Source organism: Rissa tridactyla, chromosome 12 (genome assembly GCF_028500815.1).
Source record: "Rissa tridactyla isolate bRisTri1 chromosome 12, bRisTri1.patW.cur.20221130, whole genome shotgun sequence".
In the NCBI taxonomy this organism is placed as follows: Eukaryota; Metazoa; Chordata; class Aves; order Charadriiformes; family Laridae; genus Rissa; species Rissa tridactyla.
The window spans coordinates 5,071,476-5,088,394 of record NC_071477.1 but is presented as its reverse complement, the minus strand read 5'-3'; the positions used below and the strand labels follow the sequence as shown (position 1 = coordinate 5,088,394).

General features: G+C 61.5%; 1 protein-coding gene across 1 annotated transcript; it reads right to left on the bottom strand.

Moving 5' to 3' along the window:
* Nucleotides 1-890: 890 nt before the first annotated feature.
* RSPO4 (R-spondin 4) lies at nt 891-8,127 on the bottom strand. Its single transcript, XM_054218834.1, has 5 exons — nt 8,004-8,127; nt 4,410-4,598; nt 3,948-4,091; nt 3,668-3,853; nt 891-983 (listed from the first exon to the last, which is right to left on the bottom strand). The coding sequence occupies exons 1-5, from the start codon at nt 8,080-8,082 to the stop codon at nt 910-912; spliced, it is 672 nt and encodes a 223-aa protein (XP_054074809.1). The 5' UTR covers nt 8,083-8,127; the 3' UTR covers nt 891-909.
* Nucleotides 8,128-16,919: the final 8,792 nt, after the last annotated feature.

Below are 16,919 nucleotides of genomic sequence, written 5' to 3'. Positions count from 1 at the left end.
CCGGCAGCCGCGGTTGCAGGGTGTGCACCCTCTGTCCTGGACCGAATGTGGCCAGAGCCACCCCAAATTCCTGCCCCCACATCCATCTGGGGAAAGATGCTCCTCCAGCCTTTCTGTGAGCCTGAGGACGGCAGGATTTAGCCAAAGGTTGTGCCTGGTGGGGATGCTGAGCACCGGGCTGGCATTTTCCCCAGCAGCGTTCCCAGCCTGGGGCACCCGTTGCCTTCTGAGCCCGAGAACGGCAGGATTTGGCCCTTGGTTGTGCCACTGGGGATGCTGAGGCTGCTGTCAGCGATGATATGGTCCTCAGCAGGGGTCCTGCTGCCTTCTGTGGTGGTGGCTGAGGATGGGAAACCCTCTCCGGCACCCGGAGCAGCTCGGTGGCATGCTGTGGACCCCAAAACCCCTGTGCAATGGGGACACCATGGGGACAGAGCATCTCCCAGCCCCGGGGAACGGTACCCAGGCAGGCGGGGGGTCCAACCCCGGGATCAACCCCATCCCACCCGGTGTGGAGCAAGGGAAAGGACCGAGCAGGCTGGGAGGGGGTGGGGGGGATGAGGGGGAGAGGGAAAAAAAACCAGAAAAAATAAAGGAGCCACCCCCTTCCCCGAGCCCCAGGGCATCGCTTTGGACACTGCAAATTAGATTTTTTTTCTGAAAAGGAAATGTTTTACAGGCCATAAATTGTCTCAAAAGAAAATGGGAGGAGGTGGGAGGGCCGGGGCGGGGGGGTGGGGGGGGAAAGAAGAAAATTGTGCAATTTTTTTGTGGATGGAAAAATAGGGGCAACGTGGCCGGGGCGGCACGGCGGGAGCCGGTTGGGAGCTCTCCGTGCCACTGGCCGGCGGCACGGAGAGCTCCCAACCGGCTCCCGCCGTGTCGCCCCGGTTCCCATGCCGGGTGCCGCTAGGTACCCGCGTGCGGTTCTGTCTTCGGCTTCTTCTGTCGCTTTTTGCCTTTATTTTTGGGTTTGGTTTTGTCTGGAAGAGAAAAAGAAGGAGGAGAAAAGGAAGGCTCGCCTGGCGGCCGGGCAGCGGGATCCCGCATCCTCCCTCAGGTGTTAGCACCCTCTTCCTGATCTGAGGGATCCCTCTTCCAAGACGCCAAACAGCAGCGGGCAGGTTGTTGGGACCCAAATTTCCGTGTGTCCCGAGGAGCTGCCCCAAGCACCCTCCAGCCGGATGAGGAGTCGGTGCCGAGACACCAAAGCCAACAGGGATGCAGGATAAGCCCCGCCATGTCACGGGCTCCGACGGGAAGGGGAGTCCATGCTGGGCAGCAAAAGAGATGCCCAAAACCAGGCAGCTTCATCTCCCCTTCCCCTCCTGCACCCACCATGTGCTCTCCTGACCCCGAGCTGGCCGACATGGGGGTGGTTCTGGTGTTGCTTCCCTACGTGAGGGGCACGGGGACCACGACCAGCCGGTGCTGCGTGCACCAGCGCTGTTGTCGCCGATGCTTTCCGAAGGCTCCAGCTCTTTTCCTTCCCTGTTTTTCGGCTCTGATCTCCCAGACAGTTGCCACCCACAAAGGAGAGGGCACAGCACGAACACCAAGCGTCTGGAGAGCGCGGCAGACACACAAGGCAGATTTACAGCGGCGTGAGGGGGTTTTGTGCCTCGGCCAAGCGTGGATGCTTCTCCCTTCCAGCTGCCCGGGGAGGGCTCAGAAGTGGTGGCACAAATCTCTCATCACACGGTCGGGTCCCGCTGCCTTCCCTGGCTCGGCCGGGCTGGGGATGTCTCAGCTGCATCAAGTGAACTCGCCGTCCTCCTCCAGCATCTGGATCCCATAACCCAGTGCATGGCCTGGCGGGCAGGAGCCTGGGAGCGAGGGCAGACACACGCTTCGCCGCGGTGGGGACGCCGAGCAGCCGGCCTGGGAGCTGGCGGCTGGGACAGGCTGCCAGACATGGAGGGGCTGCCCTCTCCTGCCCACCTGGCCGGGGCAGCAGGCAGTGGGGGCTGCTCGTGGGGCACTGAAGGGATTTCCCTTTTGCCTTCTTGGGGCCAGACCTGTCTCCGGAGCCGATCCCATATAGCGACATGGAGAGAGGAGCTCCAGGAGCTCCACCATTCCTTGAGTCCATCACCATGGCCTCAGGGCTCCCGGCTGCTCAGGCAGAGCAGGGAGGCCAAGCACTTTTCTGGGGTATCATGGGAGGCCAAGCGCTTTTCTGGGGTGTCATTGCCTTCCCGGTCACCCCGAGAGATGGGACACCTCCAAAGTGCCGGCACTGCAGTCCCCGCTGCTGGGACCCGCTGTGTGCCAGGCAGGGCTGGGCACGGGCACGGCGCCGCAGGCACCCGCTCGGCACCACGCCGCAGGACACCGTGCTCCGGAGCAGCCTGTCCTCCCACGCCAAACTTGCCACATCAAACTGTCACCAGCTCTCCGGGTCCGGAGCCGGCGCAGCCTGGCAGGGAGGGGAACATCCCCAAAATCGATGCCACCTGGAGCCCCGAAGCTGTGAGTCGGGGCCCGGGCTGGGAAGGAAATCGGCTCCTCCTTGCTGTCAGCAGGAAAACATTATTTATGATTGATGGCGCTGAGATGAAGCCACTCTCCTGGCTCCATGGCTACAGCCCCAGCACGCACATCTTCTGTTATTGCCCCCCTTCCTCCATCCTTTTTCTCTTCCCTCGCAGTCCTTTTCTCCACTGCCTTTGGCCCCTGCCGCGCTGGCGGTGCTGGCTGGCACGTCCCATGGCACACAGCAAGCCTGCAGCTCCGAACCGCAAACCTCTGCACCGCTGGGGCCGGCGGCTCAGATCCCCTTCCAGGCCCTACAGATCTGTATCTCATGCAATCCCCCTTTCTGCCAGTTATTAAGTGGAGATTTATTAGAACAGCTTCGGTCCAGCCGGTTGCATCCAAAAATGACATCAGCCGCCTCCTGGTTCCCATCACCGGCCACGCGCCTGCCCTGCCCGGTCGGACCCTGTGCCAGGTCTGGGCGCTGGGAGGGGTGGTGGGGAGCCCCACGCCAGGGACCCCCGAGCCCGAAGGACACGGTGCTGCCATTGTGGGAGGAGGTGCAGGAGCAGGGGCAAACATCTGGGCAGGTGAGTCATGGAGGAGGACCCTGCTCTGGGGGGTTTCCTAAAGCTTTGGCCACCAGAAATCACCTGGGTGATGCCCTCCAGCTCCACCAGTGCTCTGGGTATTTTGGGAGCTCAGAGGTTTTTACAGGAACCTCCCCTGTGGGTCTCGACCCTCCTTATTCACAACTGGAGTGGAGAGAGCCCCGGCCGTGCCTTTCCCTTCACAAGTGCGGCAGGACGGCAACTGGAACTCGGCAGCCTCATCCCACCACGGCTGCTCATGCCAGCGCCTGTCCCAGCCCAGTGGTGGAAGGGGACAACGGCTGGTCCGAGGCGGTCTCAGGGGCTGCCGTGTAGGAGCAGCCAGCCCGGCACGCTGCCCATGGGGGTCCCCGCCAGCCCTGCAGTCAGTGCCAGCGCCGGAGCTGCTCAGCACATGTGCCTGAGACGGCAGCTTTCTCCAGAACTGCACGGTTACAGCCACTGGCCTCAAAATGCTTGGGAGATGACAGCCAGGCTTGCCGGCCACCGCGAGATCGTGGCCACCGCCCCCCTCCCGCAGTGTACCTCGGGGCTCGCTTTGGAGGGGTGCGAAGGGCGGCAGGCGGTGCGATGCTCACCTCCCGGGCAGTGCTTCCTCATGCGGCACCTCCTCGTCTCCAGCAGCGCGGGGCAGACAGCCCCCTCCTCCTTGGCAGCCCCTGCCACCTCCCGGACCCGCGTCTCCAAGCCCCACTTGCAGCCGCAGGTCCGGCCCTCGTGGGTGCAGGCGCTCCACTCGCTCCACGGCCCCGGCTCGCACGTCTCTGCAGGGGACAGGGGTGCAGAATGGGGACAGTGACCACGCAGCACCGGGCACGTCCCCAGGGACCAGGGGCATGGGGTGCGGGTGACACTTACCTTGGCACTCGCGGGTGCCGGGCTGCGCCGCGGTGCTGGGGGGGCACTGCCGAAAGCACTGGCCCTTGTGCAAGTAAAACTTGTCTTTGCACTTCATGCAGAAGTCCCTGCTGAAGCAGCTCTCGCAGCTGGGCGACCTGCACTCTGCCGGGAAGGAGGGCTGGTCAGCCCAAGGGCTGGCACACGGCGAGCCCGGAGCCGTCAGCCCCGGAATCCACCGGGGACCCAAAGCCCTTTGCAAACCTGCGGGGTCTGGGCTGCAGCTCTGGGCGGGGGAAAAGGGGAGGAAGCCCCACAGCCTGGCTGCCCCCGGCTCTCGCCGCTGCCCCTGGCTCTGTGATGCCAGGGATGCTGCAAGAAACGCAGCCGTCGCCCTCCCCAGGATGCTGGGACCCACAAGGCATCAAGGGGACACGGGGACACTGGGAGGATTGGGCGGATCCCGGCTGGTGTGGGACGTACTTGTGCATCTGTTGACCTCCAGCCCCCGCACGCCGAAGTAGCCGGGGGGACAGGTGTGGACGCACATCCCATACTGGCGGATGCCGTCCCTCCAGATGAGCAGGAAGAGCCGGTGGTGGCAAGTGATGCAGCCATTGTCCTCCGAGCACAGGACGCAGCCCGTGCAATTCTCCAGCAGGCCGGCGCTCGCTGCGGGGACAAATGGAGGACAGGGGCTGAGGCACGGCTGCGGCACACGTGCACGGCACGGCCGAGGTGCCGGGGAGGGTCCCATCCCTGTGACAGCCCCTCTCTGAACCTCCGGGGTCACAGCACTGTCCTGTCTCCCTGCAAACGCCTCCCCACCTCCCTCTGCTCCCCAAATCCCCCCCTCTCCCCCGGCTGGCAGCACGGAGACCCACAGAGCCCTCACTCCCCGCTGCAGTCGGCTCAGGCATCACCACCTCCATCACCCCACGGTCCAGGACTGAGGGTTTGCCCCACACCCAGCTCTGCCCGAGGGTGCCAGCCTGATCCCTGTCCCTGCGCCAGCTGTGCCCATCCTGTGGGAAGCATCCTAACGTGAGCTAAACAACGGCTTGGTCAACAGGTAGAAATACGCTCTGACCTGGATTAATTAGTTGATGCCTGTTAAGTGTCAGGGCACAAAGAGCATTTTGGAAACGACTAAGAGGAGCAGAGACAAGGATCGGTCTGGTTGCTTAAGAGCCTCTGTCACCTCCCTGTCTGCTGTGCTTCTGACCTGTGTGATGGTGACCAGCCCCAAGGCGGGCTCTGCTCCCAGGGACAAGGACAGGTTGCCAGCCCCCACCACCCCTCAGCCCCCAACAGGACCCTGCCAACCGCTCCTCCTCCTCGAGCCGGCTCCTTGTGCCCAGAGAAGAAATGCAGCCCAAAGAGATGCTCCCAGCGTCAGGGTGCTTCGGGAGCCAGGTAGCTGAGGGGGTACCCGCGCATGGTGTCTTTTTGCACCCCCAGACTGGCTGGGCATCTCCATAAGGGGCCACCAAGCTCCTGGGAGCAGGCAGCCGATGCCTCTGCTGTGCCCGGCTGCGTCGGGAAGCCCTTGCTCGGCTCTGGCACCGCAGGCTCCCCTGAACTTTCCTGAGCAAAGGCTCGTGTTGTGCAGCGGTGACAGTGCCGGCAGCACCCGCGCTACGTGCTCGGGGCCCGAGCTCCATCTGCCAGCAGATCTTAGAGCATTAAGATGCTTTTTTAGCATGTAGCGAAGGCCTAAGGAGGCGGCTGACCTGGACAGAGCACAGCGCCTGCGGTTGGGACAGGTAGGGGCTGATGCGGAACCCCCGGATCCGAGCCCTGGCAGGCACCGGGAAGGACCTGCCCCAGAGCAGCTCCGGCCCCCCGCAGAGCTGAGTGGGCGAGGGCGAGCCAGACGAGCCTCTGCGCTGGGTGCTGCCCAGCAGGGACACGGGTTTCAGCCCCGGGGGGCGATGCCTGGCACTGGTCCTCTCTGACCCCCAGGAGCTGACAGCAGAAGGTCCCCACGGGTGTGGTGGCCAGGGCAGAGGGGCTGGTGGAAAGCAGAGGTCGATGCTGGGGAAGCCGGGGGAGATGCTGGCAGACGGTGCCTCGCAGCATGTGTGCCGGTCCCCGGCACAACTTTCCCTGCTACAAGCCAGTCCCTGGCGCAGCGGTGCCATGTAGCTGACCCCAGGCTGGCTCATCCCGGTCCCCTTGGCGGGGCACATGGGCTTGGACGGCAGCGTGGTACGGCACAGATGGGAGGCTTCGTTAGGGCTGCGTCTGCTGGGAGCACGCTAACGAAGCACCTTGGATCCATTAAGTTGTTATGGTCTCCGTTACATATTTACCAAATGCTGACAACATTTGTGTTCCTGGCTGCAGCTGGAGCGGCTTCCCTGGAGACCCGGGGATTTACGAGCCTCTTTCCCTTCCCTAATTCTTTTGATGACTTTTTTTTTTGGTTTTGCCGCTTTCCCTCCAACCCCCAGCTGGGGCAGGAGAGGTGGGGAGCCCTGCACAGGCTCCGGGGCCTCGTTACCAGCACCGGCTTTAAAAACAGCCCCGTGGTGCGGAGCCAGGGGAAGGCTCGGCTGTCTGGATCCCGCTCCTCTGCCCCGTGAGCCTCGGGGCTACCGGAATGGCACGCACCTCTACCGCCGGGAGCAATGCCGGGGAGCCGCCGGGGAGCCGGCAGAGGGCTGTGCCGCACGACGGGACATGGCTCACGCCGAAACCGTGGGACTGTGGGGAAATCAGAGACACCTGGTGTGTTCACATCCCCCCAGCCCAGCGGTGACTGCAGAGCCGGGGTGCAGGGCTGAGCAGGGCACTGGGCAGGGGGCACACAGGGTACCTTACGGGTACTCCCTGCTTGGGCTGTGCTGACAGCAGTGCAGCATCACCCACCGCTGCCCTCCCTGAGCCCAGTTCTGCCGCTGTGGGCTCTGCAGGCACCAGGAGGCTCCTGGGCACTGGGCTGCCCAGACCGTCCCTCCACAGCAGCAGAGCACGGCTGGAGGCAGCTCCCGGCGGCAGCGGGGTGGCTGTGGGGTGCTGCAGCATCCCTCTCGGCTCCTGCCCTCCAGAGACCATGGTTGGCCCTTCTGCCAGGACCTGAGGCCCCCGTGCATCCCGTAGCATGGGGCTGCTCCACATCAAACACCAGCAGCCTGAGCACTGACCCCATGGCACCCCAAGCCCCTCTCGGTGCCAGGCTGTTTCCAACCTGGCCACCCACATAATCACATGCACCCTCTGATTCCGTAGATCTTTACCATCCAAAAGCTGCAGGAAAAGCTGCCCTGGCTCCAGCCTGGACCCCCAAGAGCCCTGGTCCTGCCAGGTCCTGGCCCTACCCCATCACACACGGGTTCCAAAACCGACCTGCTTCCAGTGCAGACCTGAGCAGCAGCCGTGGTCCCACCCCCCGCGGCCGGGTGGCACTGCCCAGCACTGCCTGGCAAGGGGACACGAGCTGGTGCCCAATGAAGGGGTGCACGTACCTCGGCACAGCCCCGGCACACACCCTGCCCTGTGCCCTGTCCCAGGCAGTGGCTCGGCTGGTGCCTCTGCTCGGGGGAAGGACGGGGCAGGGGGACAGACAGTGCCCGCAGCGGCTCTTGAGCATCCTTCCAGGAGGTTTTACTCCCCCTGCACTTAATGAGTTAAGCAGGGAAGGGAAATATTGGAAAATCAGCCCATTCTGCACTATCCCCACTGCGCCTGGCTCTTCTGGGGTTTGCAAAGCTGGTTCCCGTGCCAGCCAACATACCCCTGTCCCCTGCCAGCCCCGAGGGCAGGGCTGGCATTGGGCAGGTAATGCCACAGAGTCGGGCATTGCCTTCTCCACGCACCCACCCCGAGCCAGCCCCGTGCCATGCACTGAGAGGGGAACGCAGACGGTCTCCAACGGGGCCCGAGGGACCGGGTTGGGAGGATGCTGGTTCCCGTCTCCTTCCAGCCCCGGGCATAGATCAGCCGCGTTTCACACCTCCTGCCCGCGCCACGCAAGTGGCCCCAGTGGCTCTGGTGCTGGCAGGGGAGGCTGGAGCCGTCAGCCCCGTGTCCCCACGGTACCTGAGCGGGACAAGCCGGCCGCACGCACCATACCTTGCTTCTTCCATCGGTTCTGCGTGAGCATTTCCATGGAGCTGATGAATAACAGCAACATGAATATTATCCACAGCATCTGGGCAGGAGTAATTTCGGGCAAGGAAGAAATCAAATCATCCAAGCGGCTGGCGGGCTCGCCTCCTGCCAGAGCCAGCCGAGGGGCGGCGGGAGGGAGGAGAGCGGCTCTGGGCTCACACCATCCCACCCCGGCGCTGCCGCAGGCACGCAGCCGAGCTTTAAGGTGGCATAAGCCGGGGAGCCCTGGGGACGCAGGGGCTGTCAGGCCAGGGGACCGCTCATGGTGTCTGGGAAGTGCCGACTGCTCCGGGGAGCTCTGCCTTTATAGCCGGTGCCAGCCCCCCCCTCCTCTCTCCTCACCGCCCCTCTTCAAAATAATAATAATAAAAAAAAAAAAAATCCCCCAGCAGCAACAAAGCGACTCGCAAACAAATTGGCTGGAGTCCCCCCAGCCGGAGCGCTCCAGCCGCCACCTCGGCTGGGAACCGTCCCGCTGTCCCGCCGCGGTCCGACTGTCCCACTGCCATCCTAGCGCTGGGGTCACGGCGAAGCCCCCTGTGATTTGGGGGGAGGGGTGGAGCCAGGCCGGTGACGCTGCCTCCGCCAGCCCCCCCCCGGCTCAGCCCCCTGCTCCCGGCCCCGGCAGCCCGGGTAGCCCTGGCAGGGCTGGGGGGCTATGGCAGCCCCTGTGCAGGACCGAGCCCTGGGGCAGGCCGGCCGGCTGGGAGCCGTGGTGGGTCTCCGGCAGCTCCAGTGGTGGCTGCGAATCTGCCCGTGCTGTTCCCAGGATTGCATCTGACTCTGATTTTTCCAAGCGCTTTGTAACTCGCTTCCCTCCGAGCTGCGGGAGCTACGCTGAGCCGAGCTGTGCCGAGCTGTGCCGAGCTGTGCCGAGCTGAGCTGTGCTGAGCTGAGCCGAGCTGTGTCACGCTGTGCCAAGCTGAGCTGTGCCGTGCTGTGCCAAGGTGAACTGTGCCAAGCCAAGCTGAGCTGAGCTGAGCTGAGGAGTTCACGGCTCTCCCACGCAGCCATCCACACCCCTCGCCCCATACAGTGCTCCCCAAAACGCACCCCGGTGGCTCTCGGCGTGCCCAGAGGGTCAGGAGGGGGGTGCTGGACAGGAAGGCAAAGGGGCTCCGCTGCGAAACCTCGCTCGCCAGGCACCCGCGGGTGAGCCATGGGTGCCAGCGCTGCAGGTCCCCGTTCTGGGAGCTCCATGAACGCTGGAGCTCCATGCTCCCCATGGTGCTGGCATGTGCTGGTCCCACGCCCATGCCCTGGAGCAGCCTGGGGGTGTCCCTGGCTGGGGGTGTCCCTGGCCGGGGCTTCCAGTCCACTGGCCACCGGTGACAGCCCTGATGGTTTGTCCCCAGCAGCACACCCCCCCCCCGGCATCGGCAAGTGCAAACCAGCACATTGTGCCACTCTCCTCCCCCTGACAGAGAGCACAGAGGGGGCTTCTTGGGCACAGAGGATACTCCCCATGCCCCCCAAGCACCCTGGGCACGGATGCTGACCCGCCTGCTCGTCCCACACCCCAGGCAGCGTCAGGCACAGGGAAGGAAAAGGGCCAAGAGTTTGCTCCTACCTTTTTGGGGAAAACCCAGCGTTTCTTGAGCTGCTCTCAGGTGACTCTGCCGGCACACTGCATCCCGCTCGCTCCACGGTGAGGTCTGGCTTCAGACCTCAGTCCTGATGGCTTCCAGTCAACCCAGGGATAGTTTCTGTCTGCTTCGCTCTTGCAGGGTGTGCTGATTTTCCTGGGAAATGCTCCTGCAGGCAAGGCTGAGGCCAGCCGGAGCAGGATTGTTCCCACCTGGGATGCTTTGGGTCTGCTTTACCCGGGAATGGGTTGGGGGACCACCGAGCACGGGCAAACTCATTGCACTGGGGAGGGCCACCCACGGAGCTGCAGTGGATGCGTCCATCAGTGTCCTTGGGCATCCAACCCTGCCCAGGGAAAGCACATGGGGGTTACTGTCCCCTCTGCCCCCCCAGATTTCCACCTCCTGCTCCCTCTCCCCCCTGAGCCTCCCTGAACACCTCTCCCCGCTCTCCCATCACCATGTTTCATTCCTGAAGAGTTAATGATTCAGACAACAAAGGAGCCATTTCAGACTCCCCTCGCCACCAGGAGTAATAATGGTTGGGGCTGCTTTAGTGTTTTTTTTTCTAATGCCAGTGTGAAATAAATTGAAAAATTACCCATAAAATGCAGGTTTTCAGCATCTGGCTCAGCCTTTACTTTCCATAAACAACCAAACCCGCAACACGGCAACCCCACCCCATGGCAGATCTCTGTGGGCTGGGGGGGACCGTGTGGGCACAGGCATGGGGGTGCCATCCCGGCACGGGAGCTGAGAAAAATATGGATATGGCAATGGTAGTGGAGATCCTTGAGTATCTCTGAAGCACGGCTGCAGACGGCTGCACCGGTGCTCATGGGCACTGCCGGCGATGGATGGTCACGGCCATGGGTGACCAGCTGGGCTGTCACCCTGGCAGGGCTGGTGGCAGCACCTCACCCCATGGCGGGCCCAGCCCAGCTCCCCAGGAGCTGGTTGGGAATTTTCGTTGTCTGGACCTGGAAGGAAAATGCTGTGCAAGGGCCAGGGAAGCTCCTCTTCCCCGGTCACGCTCTCCGGCTGCTGGTGCGAGCGAGCGGATGTCAGAGCAAGCCCTGCCAGGGTGAGCCCCCTCGCAGGAGGAGTGTGCTAATTAGGTGGCTCTCATTAGCAGTGGGTCCTCGGGGAAGGCACGTGGCAATTTGCTCAGCTCATCGCTGGGCTGTGCAATAGTGCGGAGGCTTTGCCAAGGCCAGCAGAGCTACCGGTCCCGGTGGGTGCCGGGTGTCCCTGAAGGAGCAGAGAAATCCTCCCATTTGCCTTAATTTGGCTATTTATGACTAGTCCTCTGAAAATTGCAGTGGGAAGGGATGATGTGTTGTCCACTGATTAATCAGGCGTCTGTTACCTCTCTGTTTTGGGGGGCTGCGGGGGGCGGGGAGCTCGGCCAGTGGTGACTCACGGGGGATGGCGGGGGGAAGCAGGGCTGAGCCCGCGGGCACTGCTGGCAGCTCCCGGCTCCCTCACGCAGCCCCGCTCCACGCCAGCGCAGAGGGAATGAAATGTTCCTCCTCCGCCTTCCAAAGCACCAGGGAGAAAGTCTCCAGGAAGATAATTTGGAAAGTTTGCTTGACACTTGAGCACGCTTTCATCTTTGGAAATATCTTGGTGACTCTCCAAGGCAGCACCGCCTGCTTCCCAGCACGGCCAGCGCCCCGGGGCACGCGGCCGTGGCACCACCCCAGGGGCTGTTTTTGGGGTGCCTGGGGTTTTTTGGGTGCCTGTTTTGGGGATAGCGTGGTCCTGCGGGGGTCGCAGGTCAGCCAGGAATGCTGGCACAAAGGATGCTGGCACAGGGATGCAGGCACCAGGGATGCTGGCACCAGGGATGCTCCTGGCCAAGGCAACAAAGTGAAAATGGACGAGTTGGAGCTGGCTGGCAGTGGGGGGAAGGAGACAGCAGGGGCAGCGGGATCGAGGGAACCCCAGGATGAAGGCAGGGGTTTCTCCCCAGGTGCAATGAGCTCCCTACAGCTGCGAGGGCTGGAGTGGCTGCCGGGAGGGATATCTTCTCCAGAGCAGGGGGCCTTGTGCATCCCAGGCGATGAATGTGGGTTTGATCAGGGGAGGGTTTGAGCGGATGGTAGTGGATAAGGAAGAAAAATATTTGGCATTCCTCTCCCATCATAACAAGCCCAGATGCTTGGACGGTGGCAGCCCACTTCCCACAGGAATGGAAAGTCACAGCCGCTCCCCGCGCCAGCTCGGCAGAGGCCCTTTCCCCCGCGTTTACGAAATGCCGGCTCCACCTAACACCGCACCGTGGCCCTCACGGGGCATCCCGCAGCACGGCCGCCTCCATCATCCAGGTCCCCAGCGGTGACACTGCCTGTGACGCCCCGCTCCGGGGGAGGCAGGGCTCAGAGCTCAGCAGATGCACAGGGAAACTCACTGGGAAAGGCCAAACCGCAGATTTACTGTCTGGGCAGGAGCCTGGTGCAGTCGGGCACTCCTCCCTGCGCCAGCATATTGGGAACACCTGACCCAGCACAGCCCTGCAAGGGAGGAGAGCCCCGGCGAGGCCAGTGCCACCGGGAGCCGTAATGGGAAGCAGCTCCCTCTTGGCTGGAGCTGGTGGGAGCAACTGGGCTGTGCGTGGTGGGAGGCAGCTCCATCCTGCCCGGCAGCCCCTCTGGCGGCCTCCCGTACTGGCACACAGAGACGCTGATGCCGGGACACTGTCGGTTCTCCCAGGCAGGGTGGACGGCGTGAAGGTGGCTGACTTCAGTGCTGGCGTCAGCCAAGCACGCGGAGCTGCCTGCGGCATGCTTGCTCTCCTCCTCCTCCTGGGTCTGCGCTGCCCATCAGTCCCCCTCCTCTCGAGGGGATGCAACACCCCGAGAGGTGTAACGTTTGCCTTAAATCAAATCCTTCATCCCAGAGAGAGTGCGGAGCTCCCGCTCCCCTCCCATCAGCATGGCTCCTCCGACTCCACTCCGGCCCCAGCCACCGTTGCGGCTGCACAGCCTCCGAGAGCTCCGGCTGCCAAAACAGAAGCAAATCCCAAAGACGGAATTGGTGTTGAGCAGCGCCGAAGGCCGAGGGACAGCGGGAGGAGGAGAGGGAGCCGGAAGGAGGAAAGGGAAGGCGAGCGGCGAGGTGGGAGGTGGGAGGGAAGGTTTGGTGTCGAAACTGAATTCCTGGTCCGTGCCAATGGAGCAGATTTCCAGTGTTTATTTTATCTCTTTAGTTGAGCCCCTTTGAGACAGAATATATTAAATGGCTTGACTTTATATAATGAAAATAATTGAAACAATACTCCTGCTTCCCAGCCGCAATTTGTCGTGATTTCAGCCAAGAGTGGCCAGCCTCCTCTAGGTGGTGGGGACAGCCGCCGCCGTCGGCGCTTGTTCGCTGGTTATTGTTGACACATGTCAGCATCGCCTTCCAATTTCCGTACAGCTGTCAGGGCGGGAAAAACGCCACGGCGGCTCGCACGGGACGGGCTCAGCGCCGGCCCGCACCGATGGGCTCGTTGATGGGCTGCGGGAAGGGCATCGCCCTGGCGCGGGGGCTCATCTGCTGTAACAGGGCCAGTGGTTATGGCTGAGCTGGGATTTCACAAGGAGAGGTGGCATTTGGGCACCGCTCGCAGGTAGCTGGGAGATGGGGATGGTGGAACAGGGAGAGCCCTGGGAGGAGGGAGGATGCGCTCGCTCGTTGTGTGAACCATCATGCCTAGACCTCGGTATTGGCCAGAGAAGGTGAAAGGAGGAGATGGACATGAAGGTTGGGGGTTGTTGAAGGTTTTACTCAACTTCTTCCCAGCAGCGGCCTGGCATTGGGGCAGGGTCTCTGCAGAAAGTCCCCCCAGCCCCAGCATCCCTGTGGGCCAGGGCTCGCACCGAGTGCTGTCCTCGCAGCCAACATCAATCTCCATCCTTCATATTTAGGAAGAAATTCTTTGCTGTGAGGGTGGGGAGCCCCTGGCCCAGGTTGCCCAGAGAAGCTGTGGCTGCCCCATCCCTGGAGGGGTTCAAGGCCAGGCTGGACGGGGCTTGGAGCAACCTGGGCTGGTGGGAGGTGTCCCTGCCCAGGGCAGGGGGTTGGAACTCGATGGGCTTTAAGGTCCCTTCCAACCCAAACCATTCTGTGATTCTATATGCCACTGAAATCTTATTTGTCCACTTTATTTGTCCACTGAGGAGCAGCTGAGCCGGACGGACAAAACAAGAGCAAGCACGATGGTGAGAAGTCCCCCATGTTGAACCAGGCCATAAACTCAACTTCCTGCTCCGCAGCACCATGGGTGTCCCGGGGAGAGCTGGCGGGAGGTGAAACTAAAAGCAAAAGGCAGGGGAGGTCTTTGGGGAACTGAGACACAGCGTAGAAATTGCTTGGAAACCTCTTCCTGCCATTGCAGTGATCCCCCCCCGGGCTGTGCATGGCGGGGGCTCAGGGAAGTTTTCTCCGAGAATAGGGAGGGAGTTGGGCTGCATGGTGCAGGGTTGGGAATGTGGGGCTTGGAGCAGTGGAACAGGGCTTTCGGAGAGCCTGGAAATCTGAAATTGCAGCATTTCTGCAGATTATTTTACTGCTGGGGGTCCAGTATTCCCCAGGGGAGATGGATGCGGTGGCCATGCCCACCGTGTCCCTCGCCCCGGGCACAGCTGGCACCGCTCTTCCAGCGAAGCCAAAGCATCGGTGACCACAGAGCATCCTCCTCTCCACCGGGCACAGCTATCAGCTGCCTCTGCCTTAACTAGCAGTGAAAACCATGTGTCTGTTACTGGAAGGGAGCAAGCCAGTGGTATTTTAGTAGCTGGCCCTTTTCTATTCTCCTAAGAATCATTTATGCCAAATTCCGATTGTATTTCTTCTAATATTTGTGCTATTTAAGGAAACTATTGAGAAAGACAGATGGAAGCATCAGTCAGATGGATGTTCCTGGCTCCACGTGAGACAGCACTCAGAAGTCCCATCCTTTCTCAAATAATTTTAATGTGACTACATGGTTCCCTCTTGCACATAATCCCCCAGGAGGGTAAAACCTCTGACTCCAGTGGATGACTCTCACCAGTTGGAATTCAGCAGAAGACAAAGGCTTTGGGCAGGCTCCTGGTCCTGGATGGGGAAATTCCCCCTGGCAGCCGCACGGCCTGGGGAGGGCTGGGGAGGCAGCTGCCGCACTTGTGGCTCTGGTGCCCACGGCTATCGCTTGCCCTCACCAGGCCAGCCCTGCACATGCCCCACCGCAGCTGCGGCTCCCAGTGCAGAGGTTGCCCTTGGGCAGCCAGGGGCAAGCGGGGTGCCCACCCGGGTGGCCACAGGGAAGGGAAACCCCTGGCGTGCAGCTGGACCTGCATGCCAACACACGCCAGGGCTGAGAACCCGCTGTTAGCACTGCCCCGCTGCCCGGCTGGGACTGGGCTGCTGAAGGCTGTGACGGCATGTGTCTGTGCCAGAGCTTAGTTTTAAGCCAGTTTGCTTGAAATCCAACCTCTTTGTGTCAGCTCTGGTCACCGCCGCGGGTCCTGCTGGCTGGCTGCAGCTGAAATTGGACGCTTCACAGCAAACCTGACCCTCGCAGTCCCGCTGGCGGCAGGATAGGATTTGTACCGTGACCGAAGCCGATGGCTCCTCTGCTCCTGCCTGCCCTGGCCAAAACTGCATGGATGTGCTCAGGCTTTGGACAGCAAGCCAGAAGGAAACAGCGTGTCCTAAGGGCTGTCTACAAGTTAGTCCTTTGATGGACCGCGCTGCACTGGTGCAGGGATGGGAAACACCCGGCGAATGTCCCCAGGCACAGAAAGCTGTGGGTAAAGCTTGATTTCAGGCAGCCAAGTGAAAAAGTGACCAGCACCTTCTCCACTATCACCATAAATGCAGCCCCAGCCCTTGGATTCTTCATCAGCAACAGAACCGCCCTGCGTATTCCCGGTTCATCCTGCTCCATCCATGGGAACCGGGGCTTTGGGTCTCCTATGGGGACATGTGTCCCTCCTCGTCGCCCCAGCCCAAGGCTCCATCCTCACCCTGCTCACATCCCACCTCCTGGCCATGGTCCCCATGTCCCCTGGGCAAAGCCTCCCATCCCATCCCATCCCATCCCATCCCTCCGGCACAGCCCCGGGATGTGGCACACCCGAGGCCAGCCCAGACCATGGTCACTGGCCCTGCAGTGGTGGCCAGTGCTCCAGGGACACGGGGACACGAGCCCATCACCGCCAAGGGTCTGGCAGCCATGTGTCACTGTAACTTATAAAGGTTTTTCTCAGAATTCATAACAGGAGGAGCAAAAAATTTTAATATTCTGAAGTGAAAATAGAGTGATAATTGTATTTAGCCAACATTCAGGAAAATTATTACCACCTGGCAGGCGGGCGATGTCAAAGAGCAGCATAAACCACCGTGAATTTTGGAGAACACCATGAAAAGAAAAAAAAAACCAGAAGGGAAAAAGCAGAAATTGTGAAGGGCAGACCTTTGTGTTAACAAAACCCCGAGGGTCAGGAGCCATCCCGGGATGCTGGACAAAGCTGGTCCCTGAGGTCTGTTTGCCATTAGGAGGGGACTTTTGCTAATGGACAGGAGTGCCAGGGGATGTGGTCCCCACAGGTCACTTCCTCCACTACAGGCAAAGCCATGGAGAAAAACGTTTCTCTCTCCTTTTTCTGTTTTTTTTTTCAGCCTTTTATATCCTGTTTATGCCACTAACAAATTAAATTTTCAGGAGCTGGAATAAAGACAAAGCCTGAGCTGTTTAAAACGCCGTTGGGTTGCAGGCGGCTTCCTCCCTCTCGACGCACACAGAGGAGGTTCAGCTTCGCCATCATCCCGAAAAGCACCGAACCGCAGGAGCGGGAGGAAAAGGGGGTCTGGGTGGGCGAGTGGAGCTGAAGCATGGCCAGGAAGGGTGCCAGAGGGGCCGAGGTTGCCCCGACTCTCACGCTGGTCCCCTGAGCATCGGCACTGCTGGGGCTGGAGGAGGGATGTGGGGGGCATGGTCCCCAGCCGGTTCCCAATGCCCACCGCCGGGCGCAGAGAGCCGCTGTGGCGGGCTCCAGCTCATGGAAAGAATTCTTCACTTGGGAATTTGAGCAAAAAAAAAAAAAAAAAGATTAAATGAAGGCAAAATGTATGCTGTGAAAGCAGGAAAAAAATACATTTCCAAATATCCCAAACCTCCTCCCAGCCCTGCACGCACTCCGGGAGCTCTCAGCGTGCCATCTCTCCTCCCCACGGCTCCGGTATTTACAGCTCCCCGCCCGGGGGGACAGTTCTGTCCCAGCTCAGAGGGAACCGCAGCAGGGAGGGAGGCTGTGACCCG